Source organism: Muscardinus avellanarius (assembly GCF_963383645.1).
Source record: "Muscardinus avellanarius genome assembly, chromosome: X".
Taxonomy (NCBI): domain Eukaryota; kingdom Metazoa; phylum Chordata; class Mammalia; order Rodentia; family Gliridae; genus Muscardinus; species Muscardinus avellanarius.
In genome coordinates, this window is record NC_137792.1 from 86,406,785 (window position 1) to 86,420,638 (window position 13,854).

General features: G+C 48.0%; 1 protein-coding gene across 1 annotated transcript in view; it reads left to right on the forward strand.

Annotated features, from left to right (window-relative positions):
* Nucleotides 1-517: 517 nt before the first annotated feature.
* SEPTIN6 (septin 6) overlaps nucleotides 518-13,854 on the forward strand; it is a gene marked incomplete at both ends in the record, with an annotated part of 80,124 nt that continues 66,787 nt past the window's right edge. Inside the window, one exon of the mRNA XM_080719169.1 lies at nucleotides 518-547. Within this exon, the coding sequence (XP_080575295.1) occupies nucleotides 518-547 (30 nt within the window). The remainder of the gene's footprint in view (nucleotides 548-13,854) is intronic.

The following is a 13,854-nucleotide window of genomic DNA, read 5'->3' on the forward strand; positions in this document are numbered from 1 at the left end:
GGGGGGCCGCGAGGAGGGAGAGGAAAACTGCAGAGCTCAGCCCCGGAGCTGAGCGCGGGAGGGGGTAGGGGCGGGTGCTCCCTTCCAGCCTCGGGGGTCTGGGGGACTCAGTGATGTTGGGGAAAGCAGGGGGGTGTGACAATTCAGCAGAGGTCGGGACGTACCACGGAACCCAGTGGCGGGGGGGCAGAGGACGTGGTCACCAAGGGGAGCCCCCGCCCCCCTTCGCAGAGGCCTATGGCTGGGGTTGCAGGGAGAAATGGGAGTGGGCTCCTACTAGGGGAGACGGCGCGTTAAATCCGCCCCCTCCCCATACCCTACTTCCGAGGGGTGGGCGGCGGAGGGGAGGTTGGGGTTGCAGCGGCGGCGAGAGGGCCCCTCCCTGGCACCTCCCCCCACCGGACTTGGTCGCGCCCGAAGTGTAACACTTTCTCTTTGTCGGAGGAGCTCCTCTGTTTCCTGTGCAGTAGCTCCCGTTGCGGCGGCACCCTTGGCAGCCCTGGCGGACTCAGGAGCGATGGCAGCGACCGATATAGCTCGCCAGGTGGTGAGTGCGGGGCTCGAGTGCCAGCGCTGGGGCCGGGGGCCTGGGGAGGGCAGAGGAGAGATTTGGCCGCCGCCGCCCGCACCGCTAGGAGGGCAGCGGGCAGCATCCAGGAGCCCAGGCGCGGCGGGACTTCTACTCCCGGGGTCAGCGGCTCAGCAAGGACGCGGAGGCACTGGGGTGCTGGCAAAACCCGCGGGTGGGCAGCAGAACTTGCATCGCCAGAGAGCTGCAGTGAGCGCCGCCGCCTCCCTCGCTGCAGCTGCGGCCCCGCGGCTGGGGCGTTGCCGAATGAATGGCCGCACGAGGCACCGAGCCCTCTGGGTCCCTGGCCCCCTGGCCCTGCACACAGCTGCCCTCTGGACCCGGGCTCGCTCGGGAAGAGGGGTGCGGGGCTGGGGTTCGCCCGGCGGAAGGCAGAGTGGAGAGGGGGGCGGGGTGGTGACTGGCTGGAGTAGGGTTTCTCCATATGCATTACATATGTGACTGTGTCTATGTGTGTGTCCGTGTGCGCGCGTGTATGTGCACGCGTGCGCCCTCTTGCCTTCCCGGGAGGGCGGTGTGTTGACCTTAGATGAGGTTTGTTCCCGCAGGAGCGCTCACCTCTCCGGGTGTCCGTTCGTCCCAACGTCTCTGTGTCTGCTTGTGTTGTGTACCTCTGGGTCCGTGTGTGCGTCCAGGTGGGGTGGAGTTCACTGGCCTGTATATGGCTAGCTACACATTTGGCTTGTTTCTGAGCGGGCCTCTGGGGGTCTGTTTCAGGTGCCCGTTCAGTGTATCTAGACTTGTGTGCCAAAACCTGTGGAACAGGCTTCTTTCTATGAGGACTCAGTAAAATCAGCGTGAGACTTGCAAAAGTGGTGCCATTTCTCTTTTTGTTGGAGACCAATTCTGGAAAAGAAAAGAAAACCTTCATTTTAAAAAACTGAACTTTTCCTGCCTGTGTTGCGCATAGAAACCATATTGAAGTGCCCCAAGGCTCCATGTTTGTTTTTAGACCAGAAGTTTGGTTGTGAAAAGGGATGATTCCATCTGAGGGAAACAACCTAGATTTTCCATTCATCTGCTGGAGTCTCTGGGATTTGTGTGTGTTTGTGTGTGTGTGTGTGTGTGTGTGTGTGTGTGTGTGTGTGTGTGTGTTACTCGGATGGAACCCAGGGGCATTCTACCTCCAAACTACACCCATAGACCTATGATTTTTATATTCTTTCTTCTTCTTCTTCTTCTTCTTCTTCTTCTTCTTCTTCTTCTTCTTCTTCTTCTTCTTCTTCTTCTCCTCCTCCTTCTCCTCCTCCTCCTCCTCCTCCTCCTCCTCCTCCTCCTCCTCCTCCTCCTCCTCCTCCTCCTCCTTCTTCTTCTTCTTCTTCTTCTTCTTCTTCTTCTTCTTCTTTTTGGTGGTACTGGAGATGGAACCCTTCTACCTCCAGGCTACACTCCCAGATCTATTTTATATTTTTTATTTGGAAACAGGGTCTCTTAAGCCAGCACGGCTGGCTTTGAACCTGTGCAATCCTTCTGTCTCCGCCTCCCAAGCGCGGGGATTACAAGCCTGCGCCACCATGCCCGGCTTTATTCTTTATTTTGAAACAGGGTCTCACTGAGTGCAAAGGGCCTTACTAAGTAGCTGAGGCTGTCCAAGAACCACGATCCTCCTGTCTTAGCCTCCCAAATGCTGGGATTACAAGTGTGCACCGTCATGCCTGGCTTAGTATCTGAGATTTTTATGAAGCCCACCAGCACCCTAAATTGAGGCAGGAGAGTGAGGTCCAGGTAGGTCAAATCCCATGATCAAATATCACCTGGTGAAAATCTCTGCACATATACAGTGTTATTAAACCTCATAACTTACCTGTTTGGGGAAATAATTCGCCCAGTGCTATCCCAGTGCAATAAATAAATATCAGCCTCTAGGTATTTGGTGTAATTGAAATTGATTTGTTTTCAAAATCCAAATCTAGAATCTGATAATATTTTCTCTACAGGGTACAGAAATTTATTCCACCTTCTGTCCTAGTTTGGAAGTTCAGGATCATTTGCTTGCTCTCTCTCTCTCTCTCTCTCTCTCTCTCTCTCTCATACTAGAGATTGAACCCAGGGTTGTTCTACCTCTGAGCTACACCCTCAAGCCTTATATTATTTTTAATTTTTTTTCGGTACTGGGGATGAAACCCAGGGGCATTCTATCTCCAAGCTATATCTCCAGTCCTAATTTTTATTCTTTATCTTGAAATAGGGTCTCACCGAGTTGCAAAGGGCCTCACTAAGTAGCTGAGGCTGGCCGTGAACCCGCAATCCTCCTGTCTCAGCCTCCCACATGCTGGGATTACAAGTGTGCGCCACCAGGTCTGCCCATGCCTGGCTTTTATTTTTATTTATTTATTTATTTATTATTATTATTGGTGGTACTGGGGTTCCTGGAAGCCCTTCTACCTCCGGGCTACACTTCCAGACCTATTTTTATACTTTTCTTATTTGGAAACAGGGTCTCTTAAGCCAGCGCGGCTGGCTTCGAACCTGCGCGCTCCTCCAAGCGCGGGGATTACAAGCGTGCGCCACCACGCCCGGCTGCTTAAGTGTTTTGAGGGCACCCAGAGTGCTTTGCTGCTCCTCACTAACTTCATTGTAGAGATGGCATAACTTGTGTAGAGGAATTAGTCTCTTGGATTACACTTGCTCTATCCTCTGTGACCAAATGCAGCACTAATGATTTTTTCTCGTCAGATAATGAATTCACATCGATCTGTCCCTACACTCTCCCCAGTCTCCCTTGCCTGGATGAGGGTTGCAGGGCAGATGTTGCCAAGGGGAACATTCTAGAAGGTTGTTTCACCTCAAGCACAACTTGTCAATTCTGAGGTCCCTTTTGTTTTGCAAGGGGAATGGGGGGCGTGGTTTGGGGCCCCTGAGTTTGCTCTGCGGTGTTCCAATTTGCTCTGCTAGCCTCGCCATACTGTAAACTGAACTACAGAATGTTGTGCCAGATTCTGAAGTGGTAAGAGCAGCCCAAGCGCTGGAGACCGTGTTACCATGATAAATGGGTTTCTGGGAAAACTGACGTCACTCTCCATGCCCCCCTCCCCCAGCTAGTGAAGCGCTTCTGTGTCATCTGTCTCTCTGCTCTCCTTTGTGTCTGCAAGAAGTTGTAATTCTCCAGGGGAGGGTGGCATCAACACCAGAGACCCTGGATGGCTTGTTGCTGTGAGTTTCTTCCCAGAAACATGGACCTAGGATTTGGGAAGAGAAGACTAGGGAATACACCTAAGTGTGGCCAGCCTCGGAGTTCTTTCCAGGATTCTCTGAGGCATGGTGCCTGGAGCACCCTAGTGGTGGTGGTGGTGGTGGTGGTGGGTGTGTCCTTTCTAGAGTCAGTTGAGGGGCATTGATTAATGGTTCAACAGGCCGGAGAGTTGTTAGGTAGGATCTAGATTTGGGCAGGCGTGCAACTTAGAAGTTCAATTTTTTGTGTGCACGATTCGATTCTGCCCCATTTGAACGACTGTTCCCAAGAATTCTGTATGACAGCACTCTTTCTCCGCTGTGTCTGTATTTATTTGTATGACAGATGTGTCCCACACTCTGGTTAGCCCTTGTCAACTACCCAAAAAAAAGTAGTAGACTTAGTTCATGGCTTTTAAGCTTCCAGTCTAATGAAGAGATCATTGTGGATGCCGTGAGATGGAGAATTACAGAAGATTTTAGGGTGCCCATCCCCATCTCCTCCTGCCTGTGAGGCTTCTTGGGCTGCTTTTTTTTTTTTTTTTTTGGTTTGGAGATTGAATCCAGGGGAATTCTACCTCCAAGCTACACTCCCAGGCCTATTTTATTCTGCACAGGGTCTCTCTGTGATGCTGAGTCTCGCTAATTTGCGGAGGCTGGCTTTGAACCTGTGATTCGCCTGTTTCAAGCTTCTTTATATTCAAAATCCTGGACATGTGAGAGTTAGTGGTGTGCTTATTATGAATCCACATTACAGTTGAGTGATTGGTCCATATGGTATCAGGAGATTTTTGATACGCAGTCCTATGCGTAGCATTTACTTTGTGGAGGCTCTGCTGTACATCCATGAATTGCTGACTTTGTTACTCAGCACGGCCCCTCTGTGTGATATAAGGAAACAAACTGATTTTCAGTAGCCCGGGCACCACTGATAAGGAAGATAAGTCTCCTGGAAAAAGATATTCCAAAACCATATAGGACTGGCTCTGAAGTTGCTTGAGTTTCTGGATTATCAGAGCTGTGGTTTTTTTTTTTTTTTTTTTTTTTTTTTTGGTGGTACTGGGGTTCCTGGAAGCCCTTCTACCTCCGGGCTACACTCCCAGACCTATTTTTGCATTTTTATTTGGAAACAGGGTCTCCTAAGCCAGCGCGCGGGGCTGGCTTCGAACCTGCGCGATCCTCCTGTCTCTGCCTCCCAAGCGCGGGGATTACAAGCGTGCGCCACCACGCCCGGCCTCAGAACTGTGTTTTAAGAGTAGCACGAACAGTTCAGAAGGGCTTTAGTTGCATGAACATTAAAATTGCATTCAAGAAAGATGGAGAGGGGGGGGAGCACAAAACCACGGATAGATATAACATGTTTCTTAATGTTTCTTAAGCCAGGTGTGGTGGCGCACGCTTGTAATCCCAGTGTTTGGGAGGCTGAGACGGGAGGATCGCACAGGTTCGAAGTCAGCCTCGGCTACTTGTTGAGGCCCTTTGCAACTCAGTAAGACCCTGTTTCAAAATAAAGAATAAAAAATAGGGCTGGGGGTGTAGCTCAGAGGTAGAATACCCCTGGGTTCCATCCTCAGTACCAAAAAAAAAAAAAAGATATAACATGTTTCTTGTAAGTATCTCAAAACACTTTCGTCCATATGATTTCATTCTCACCAACGGCTTCCAGGAAAGTATTATTTTTCTCTTCATTTTATACATGCAGGGAGACTTAGCCAAAAGTGTTATTGCTGGTCAGCAATAAAACAACAGAACACCTGCCAGATGACATGAATTCCTTTTTTTTTTTTTTTTAGTACTGGGGATTGAACCCAGGGGCATTCTACCTCTGAGCTCCACCCTATTCCTTTTTAGTTTTTATTCTGGAATAGGGCCCCGCTGAGTTGCTGAAGCTGACTTCAGACCTGTGATCCTCGTCTCAGCCTTCCAAGTACTGGAATCACAGGGCTGCGCCGCCGCACCAGGCACAGGTTTTCTTTCTTAAAATGCCAGCCTTTTCAAGATGTTTCTAAGAAATGAAAATCCCACCATATCTCTTCTTTGCTCTCTTCTTCCCATACCCCCAAGAACCTTGCAGGGCCCAGAGGAGAGTAAACCTGGGTGATCGGAAGATCCTGATGTTAAATTCTCAGCTTAAATCCAAGATAGCACAGTCACGGGTTGTGTGGGTTTTCTCTCTCTCTCTTTTTTTTCCTCTCCATATTGCTTTAAATAAAAATCTTGGAGCCACCAGCCATGGAGTGATGGATTATTTTAAGTAACAACTGGAGGGGGGGGCAGAATAAATTAGAAACACAGACCCTTCCTCCTCAGTTTGGCAGGAGGAGGCTTCTGCTGCCTGGATTTGGAATCGTGGGTTTCTCGGCTGCCTGCGCAGAGGAAGGAGACCACATGCTCGGGAGGGTGAGAAAGAGCACCAGCTTGTGCTCCAGGGTCTTCTCATTAGAGACAGCCAGCTGCTGAGCGCTGCAGTGCGCTCTCAGCTGGCCCGGACTGAGAAAAGACCTGACACCCTCTCTGGGGCTCTCCTCAGGGTTCCGGTTCCCCAGCCAGGGCCTCTCTGACCCCTCGCGGGGCTTGGGGGTAACAGGAGCCCCCGTGCTGTTTTCGAGGCTGATGAGGTGCGAGCCGTGTTCAGTTTCCTGTCAGAGTGCAGGCCCCTGCTCTGAACACTGCTGCTAAGGCAGGAACTGAGGTTTCTCGGATCCCCTTTAAACAAGACCAGATGGAGGCAGAGGCAAACTCGGGCTCAGGGCTGTTGGCCATTCACACAAAGGCCTCTGAGTAAACCTTTCCTTCCTTCCTTTTCCCCCCCTTTGGAATGCTTGGGATTGAACCCAGGGGCATTCTACCTCTGAGCTACATCTCAGCCCTATTTTATTTTGAAACAGAGTCTCACCAACTTGCCGAGAGCCTGGTAAGTTGTCGTGGCTGGCCTCAACTCACAATCCTCCTTTCTCAGCCTCCCAAGGACTGGGAGTTGGGATTACAGGTGTGCGGCAACACACCCGTCCTTTTTATTTTGGGGCCGGGGGGTCGGGAATTGAACCCAGAGTGATACATCCCCCGACCCCCTTTTTTAAAAATTTGAAACAGAGTCTCACTAAGTTGCTGAAAGTCTTGCCAAGTTGCTGATGGTGGCCTCGAACCGACGATCCTCTTGTCTCAGCCTCCTAGGTACTGGGACTTTGGGCATGAAACACCACACCCAGTATGCCCCGGAATTTTAGCAGCAGAAAGAAATGCATCTGCCACTTAAGTCAGCTTTTCCATTTGACAGTGGCAGGCAGCTTGACAGGGGTCTGGATCCTAGCACCACTCTGCCACACGAAATCACTCTGTGACGCAGGACATGCTTCCTCTCTCGCAGGCTCTGTCCCCCCTTTCGTAAAAAGAGCAGCTCGGATTGGGTGATTTTTTTAAGGGTGTTTCCCGTGGACAAGGTCTGGTTTTTGTGTTTTCTTGTTCTCCAGCCTGACTTCTCTTAGGTCCCTGCCTGCTTCTGCTTCTGAACGAGGTGGTGAAATGGAACTCCACCCCTTCCCTGCTTTGACTCCTTCCTCGAGCTGGATGGGAAGAGAATTGTGGAGAAGGCGAGTGTAAGCTTTTAGCTCAGCAGGGTCTCCATAAGTGGAATAGAAACAACCCTTCAGATTCTGTCTGTCCGTGTCGGCATATATAGCTATTGTCTTCCTATAAAGGTAGATGACAGCTGAATGTTTGTCTATGGAATCCCACTTTCAGTGCACTAGGAGAGCTGGCTACTTAATGGACTCCTGCTGTGGATCCTTTTATAGAGTGAAAAGCCACTCTGGAATTTATCTTGTGTATTAAAATCAGTTTCATTTATTGGTTGTGCAAGAAATGGGCCTCCCTCCCCCTACCTGATGGTGAGGACGATCTCCCTTGAGTGTCCCCAGCCCCAGATGCTGCTCCTCTACTGAGAGGCACCGTAGGGCCAGGTGCCAGCTTCTGCAAGCCTTGTTTCTCTTAGGGTGCCCCCCAATATTTTCTTTCCTGGTATAGGGCACTGCAGCTATGCTCGTTTTCCTCTTAGCCTGGCTTAATCAGCACAAGGGAAATCCTGATGTTTGATGTGTTGGATACATTGGAGGTTTTTACTTTTTTTTTAACTTCTCAAAATTCATCCATGCTTTTGTAGTTCGCAGGCGTGTGTGGTGTGTGTGTGTGTGGGGGGGGGTACTGAAGAATAAAACCCGGGGCAATCTACCTCTGAGTTATACCCCCAGCCCTATTTTAATTTTCTTTTTTCTTTTTCTTTTTCTTTCTTTTTTTTTTTTTTTGCGGTTCTGGGGATGGAATCCAGGGGCATTTGACCTCCGAGCTACACCCCCTGCCCTATTTTTTTATTCTTTATTTTTTTATTTAATTTTATTTTTTTGGTGGTACTGGGGGTGGAACCCAGGGGCTTTCTACATCCGGGCTACACTCCCAGACCTTTTTTATATTTTATTTGGAAACAGGGTATCACTAAGTTGCCGAGAGCCTCACTAAGTAGCTGAGGCTGGCTTCGAACCCGTGCGATCCTCCTGTCTCAGCCTCCCAAGCACGGGGATTACAAGCGTGTGCCACCACGCCCCGGCTTATATAGGGGTTGCTTTACTTTGTCTAAAAGTATGTAGTGAGCATTTTCCTCTTGTCATTAATTACACTGAAACGTGTTTGTCAGCTGTTTAATATTCCATCGTGCATCATTGACCTGATTATTTTTGGTATTAGGGATTGAACCCGGGTATGCTGTACCACCGAGCAACATCCCTAGCCCTTTTCACCTTTTATTTGGGGATAGGGTCTTGCTAACTCATGGAGGCTGGGATCTTCTACCCTCAGCCACTCGATGCTGGGATTGCAGGCATAGGCTACTGCCTGGGATAGGCTGATGAAGCCCTTGAAGAGAATTCCACGTCCTATTTCTGTCTTCTGCTAGCTTTTGGATGCGAATAGCCAGAAGAGAAAGTTTCAGGAAGGCCGGCCAGGGGTAATGGGCTGCACAGATCTCACTGTCAGGCAGCAGGATGACATCTACTAGCTTCACCATCTTGGCCTGCAACAGAGGCCGGGAAGCTCCGTTGACACAGATGGCCCCTGACTTCCCAGAGGCCTCCAGTAGTGTCCGCCTACTTTTCCACAGCTGTTGGACGAGGAGCTGGGAACAGCAGTTGCCTGCCAGGGTGCTTCGGGACACTTGATTTTCAGAATAACAACAGTGGGAGAAGCCAGGCGCGGTGGCGCACGCTTGTCATCCCCGCGCTTGGGAGGCGGAGACAGGAGGAGCTCAGGTTCCCAGCTGGCTTCAGCAACTTAGACCCTGTTTCAAAGTAAAGAATAAAAAATAGGGCTCAAGGTGTAACTTGGAAGTAGAATGCCCCTGGGTTCAATCTCCAGTACTAAAAACAAATTAAGTAAATAAAAAGGGCTGAGCTGGCTGGGCGTGGTGGCGCACGCTTGTATTCCCCGCGCTTGGGAGGCGGAGACAGGAGGATCGCGCAGGTTCGAAGACCCTGTTTCCAAATAAAAAGTATAAAATAGGTCTGGGAGTGTAGCCCGGAGGTAGAAGGGTTTCCAGGAACCCAGTGCCACCAAAAAAACAAAACAAAACAAAACAAAACAGTGGGAGAAAGATGCACTGCTGGGAGCGCATAACTCCTTCTTAATATGAACCTTACTAATATTTGATTAAAAACACCAGCAGTGTGTCCTCGGGGGAGGCGGAAGAGAAAGAGGCACGCGATATGAGAGGCGGTATAACGTATTTCAAAACCACAGGTGACTGCAGAAGAGGAGGAAACAGGAAATGGAATTGGGGAGGGGCGTGGGGGCTCCCCCAATTCTCTGGAGCACTTTTTCATTTTGCATCCCTTTTTTGCTCTTCTAAGACGCTCTGTAACCTCATTACCACTGCTGCAAAACCCAGTGAATAGGACCTCTCCTTTCTTCTATTAAAAAGCCTTTGAAATTATACAGGTAGTATGCAAATAACATCTGTGCCAGAAGACAGTCAGACACTGCAAAAGGTCAATTGGCTGCCCCCCGATGGCCCCGCTTCCATGCCCCTCCATGGAGCTAGCCTTCTTTCTTGCTTCTGCGGGAGTCTTTTCTGTCCTCTGTGCATTTCCATATGTTCATGTACAAATACACATAGACTGATTACTGTGCACATGTAGGCTTACAATGTGCTTATTGTTGTAAAACTTGTTTTCTCTCTTACATCTCAGATATTCGCATCAGTACATATAGAACTATCACATTCCTCCATTTAACTTTCTTTTCCTTATTTTGGCACTGGAGATTGAACCCAGGGACATTCTACCTCTGAGCTACACCCCCAGCCCTATTTTCTTTTTAATAAATAGGGTCTTATTGGCCATGGTGGCACAAGCCTCTAATTCCAGTACTTGGGAGGCTGAGACAGGAGGATTACAGGTTAGAGGACAGAGTCAGCAAGTAGTGAAACTCTCATCAACCTAGGGAGACTTTGTTTCCAAATAAAATAAAAAGGACTGGGGGTATAGCTCAGAGATAGAATGCCATTGGGTTCAGTCTCCGGTAACACACACACACACACACACACACACACACACACACACACACACACATACACAGCCTCACTGTTGCTGAGGCTGGCCTCAAACCTGCAATCCTCCTATCTCAGCCTTCCAAGTACTGGGATTACGGGTGTGTGCCACCAAAACTGGCACACTGCGGTTTCTTCCAATGGCCGAAAAATGTTCCAGAATATACAGGTACTGTAATTTTAGTTTTTCTGTTGATGGGCATTTAGCATTTTTTCATTTGGCAGCATTATAAACAATGTTGTGATGAATTTCCTCTTTCACTGATCCTTGTACAGATATGAGTTTCTGCAGAATAGATTCTAAGAGGAGGTTGCAGGGTTATAGAAGATGTGCAATTTACAATTTTGGTGACTGTGGCCTTTCTGGCATCTCAGTTCAAGCCTTCAACATGGCACCACCTGCTACTCAGGATGACAACTCGAGGTTTTCGTGTGAGACATGCTGAGCCAAGCTGCTAGCTCCATCTCCTCTTACGTACCTTGTCGTCAGAGGAACATTCAATTAGCTGCAATCAAAGGAATCAGGACCTCCGCTAATCAGGCCACCTTAAGGAGAAAGCCAAAAGAGATGAGATAACTAGAGAGGTTAAATGAGAGAGAAAGAAAAAACTACTTCCAGAGGCTGTCTTTGGGTCCGTGTATATTCAGTTCAAGTCCTGCCCCCCTTTTTTCTGGTGGTCTTGGGGGATAGAACCCAGGGGCATTCTACCTCCGAGCTACATCCCCAGTCTTCCCTTTTTCAATTTTGTTTTGTTTTGTTTTGAAACAAGGTCTTGGTAGGCTGCTGACAGTCTCACCAAGTTGCTGAGGCTGGCTTCGAACCTGTGATCCTCCTGTCTCAGCCTCGCAAGTACTGGGATTTCAAGTGTGTGCCACCACGCCTGGTTAAGTCCTGCCTTTTTACCTTTCCATATTTAGCTCTGGACAATCAAGACAGACTCATAATGATGTCCCAGTGAGACAGACCCTGTTTCAAAATAAAGAATAAAAAAAATAGGGCTGGGGATGTAGCTCGGAGGTAGAATGCCCCTGGGTTCCATTCCCAGTACCGCCAATAAAATAAAATAAAAACTAAAAAAACAGGGCTGGGGTTGTAGCTCAGAGGTAGAATGCCCCTGGGTTCCATTCCCACTACTGCAAAAAAATATGAAAAATAAATAAATCCAGGTAGAATAATCCTGGATTCAATTTCCAGTACCTCCCCCCAAAAATGTTTAGGACAGCCTCAGCATTAAATGAGATTCTCATCAACCTAGTAAGACCTTGTTTCAAAAATAAAATAAAATAGAGCTGGGGGTGGTAACTCAGAGGTAGAACGGTCCTTGGGTCAATCCCTAGTACCACTAAATAAATAAATAAATTAATTAATTAATTAATTAATTAATCAATCCAGGTAGAATGTCCCTGGAGTCAGTCTTTTAGTACTTGTGATCCCTGCGCTTGGGAGGCGGAGACGGGAGTAGTGCGCAGGTTCGAAGCCAGCCTCCCTGGCTTAAGAGACCCTGTTTCCAAATGAAGAAAATTATAAAAATAGGTGTGGGCATGTAGCCTGGAGGTAGAAGGGGTTCCAGGAACCCCAGTACCACCAAAAACAAGTTCATCCTCACTAATTAAATGCAAATGACAAAATATGATTTTTCAATGATTCAATTTACAATGATTAAGCAGCCTATGAAACTGTTTATGGCTAAATTGGCAATTTTTTTCCCGGTACTAGGGGTGGAACCCAGGAGCATTCTACCTCCGAGCTACACCCCCAGCCTTATTTTTTATTCTTTATTTTGAAACACAGTCTCACTGAGTTGCAAAAGCCTCACTAAGTAGCTGAGACTGTCCACGAATGCGAACCTCCTGTGTCAGCCTCCCGAATGCTGGGGTTATAAGCGTGCGCCACCACGCCCAGCTGGCATATGATTTTTAAAAACATAAATTTGTATTAGTCTCTTTTTTTTTCTTTTTGTTGTACTGTGAATTGAACTCAGGGACATTCTGCCTCTGAGCTACATTTCTGGCCATATTCTATTTTTTTATTTATTTTGAAACAGAGTCTCATTAAATTGTGGAGGGTCTTGCTAAATTACTGAGGTTGGTCTGAAGCAGGTAATCCTCCTGTTTCAGCCTCCCAAGCATTGGGATTACACATGTGGGCCACCAGGCCCATCTCCTAAGTCTTTACAATGTGTGAACCCTTTGTCTGATAAGCTTAAATTTAAAAAATCAAGCCGGGCGTGGTAGTGCACGCTTGTAATCCCTGTGCTTGGGAAACTGAGACAGGAGGATCGCACAGGTTCGAAGCCAGGCTCAGCTACTTAGTGAGGCTCTCAGCAACTTAGTGAGACCCCGTTTCTAATAAAATATAAAATAGGGCTGGGAATATAGCCCGGAGGTAGAAAGCCCCTGGGTTCCATCCCCAGTACCACACACACACAAAATCAGTTACATGCAAACCTGTGAGAAAAAGAAATGTTGTTTTTTATGTTGAAAACCTGGAGATATGTTAAGTGAAGGTTTGTGAAGAAAATATGGCTGATTCCTGCACTGCAATGCTATGTGGCCAATAAAAACAATGTTTTAGAAGCATAATTATGCAAGGCGTGGTGGCACACACTTGTAATCCCAGCGCTTAGGAGGCTGAGACAGGAGGACTGAGGTTCGAGGACAGCCTCAGCTACTACTTAGCGAGGCCCTTTGCAACTCAGTGAGAGATGTTTCCAAATAAAGTATAAAATAGGCCTGGGAGTATATCCCGGAGATAGAAAAGCCCCTGGGTTCCACCCTCAATACCACAAAAAAGAAGCATAATTATTCAATAAAACATTCATACTATATTAAGTGTCAAGGTATTAATTCAAGTAATGAAAAGGAATATGTACACACCTGTAATCCCAGTACTTGGGAGGCTGAGACAGGAGGATTGCAGGTTCATGTCCTGCCTGGGAAAATTAGTGAGACCCTGTTTCAAAATTAAAAAGAGTGCTGAGGACCTGGATGTAGTGGCGTATGTTTGTAATCTCAGTACTTGGGAGACTGAGACAGGAGGATCACAGGTTCAAGGTCAGCTTCAGCAGTTTAACGAGGGCTTCCGAAACTTAGAGACCCTGTTTCAAAATAAAGAATAAACATTTCTTTTCTTTGGTGCAGCTAAGAGGTAGAATGCTCCAGGATTCAATCCCTAGTACAGCAAAAATAAAAAGTAAATAAATATAAAAATTAAAACAAGGAAGCCGGGCGTGGTGGCTCACGCTTGTAATCCCAGCATTTGGGAGGCTGAGACTAGAGGATCGCGGTTCGCAGACAGCCTCAGCTACTTACTGAGGTCCTTGGCAATTCAGTGAGACCCGGTTTCAAAATAAAGAATAAAAAATGGGGCTGGGGTGTAGCTTGGAGGTAGAATGCCCCTGGGTTCCATCCCTAGCACCTCAAAAAAAAAAAGGAGTAAAACAAAATAGGGCTGGGAGTGTAGCTCAGAGGTACAGTGCCCCTGGGTTCCATTCCCAGTAAC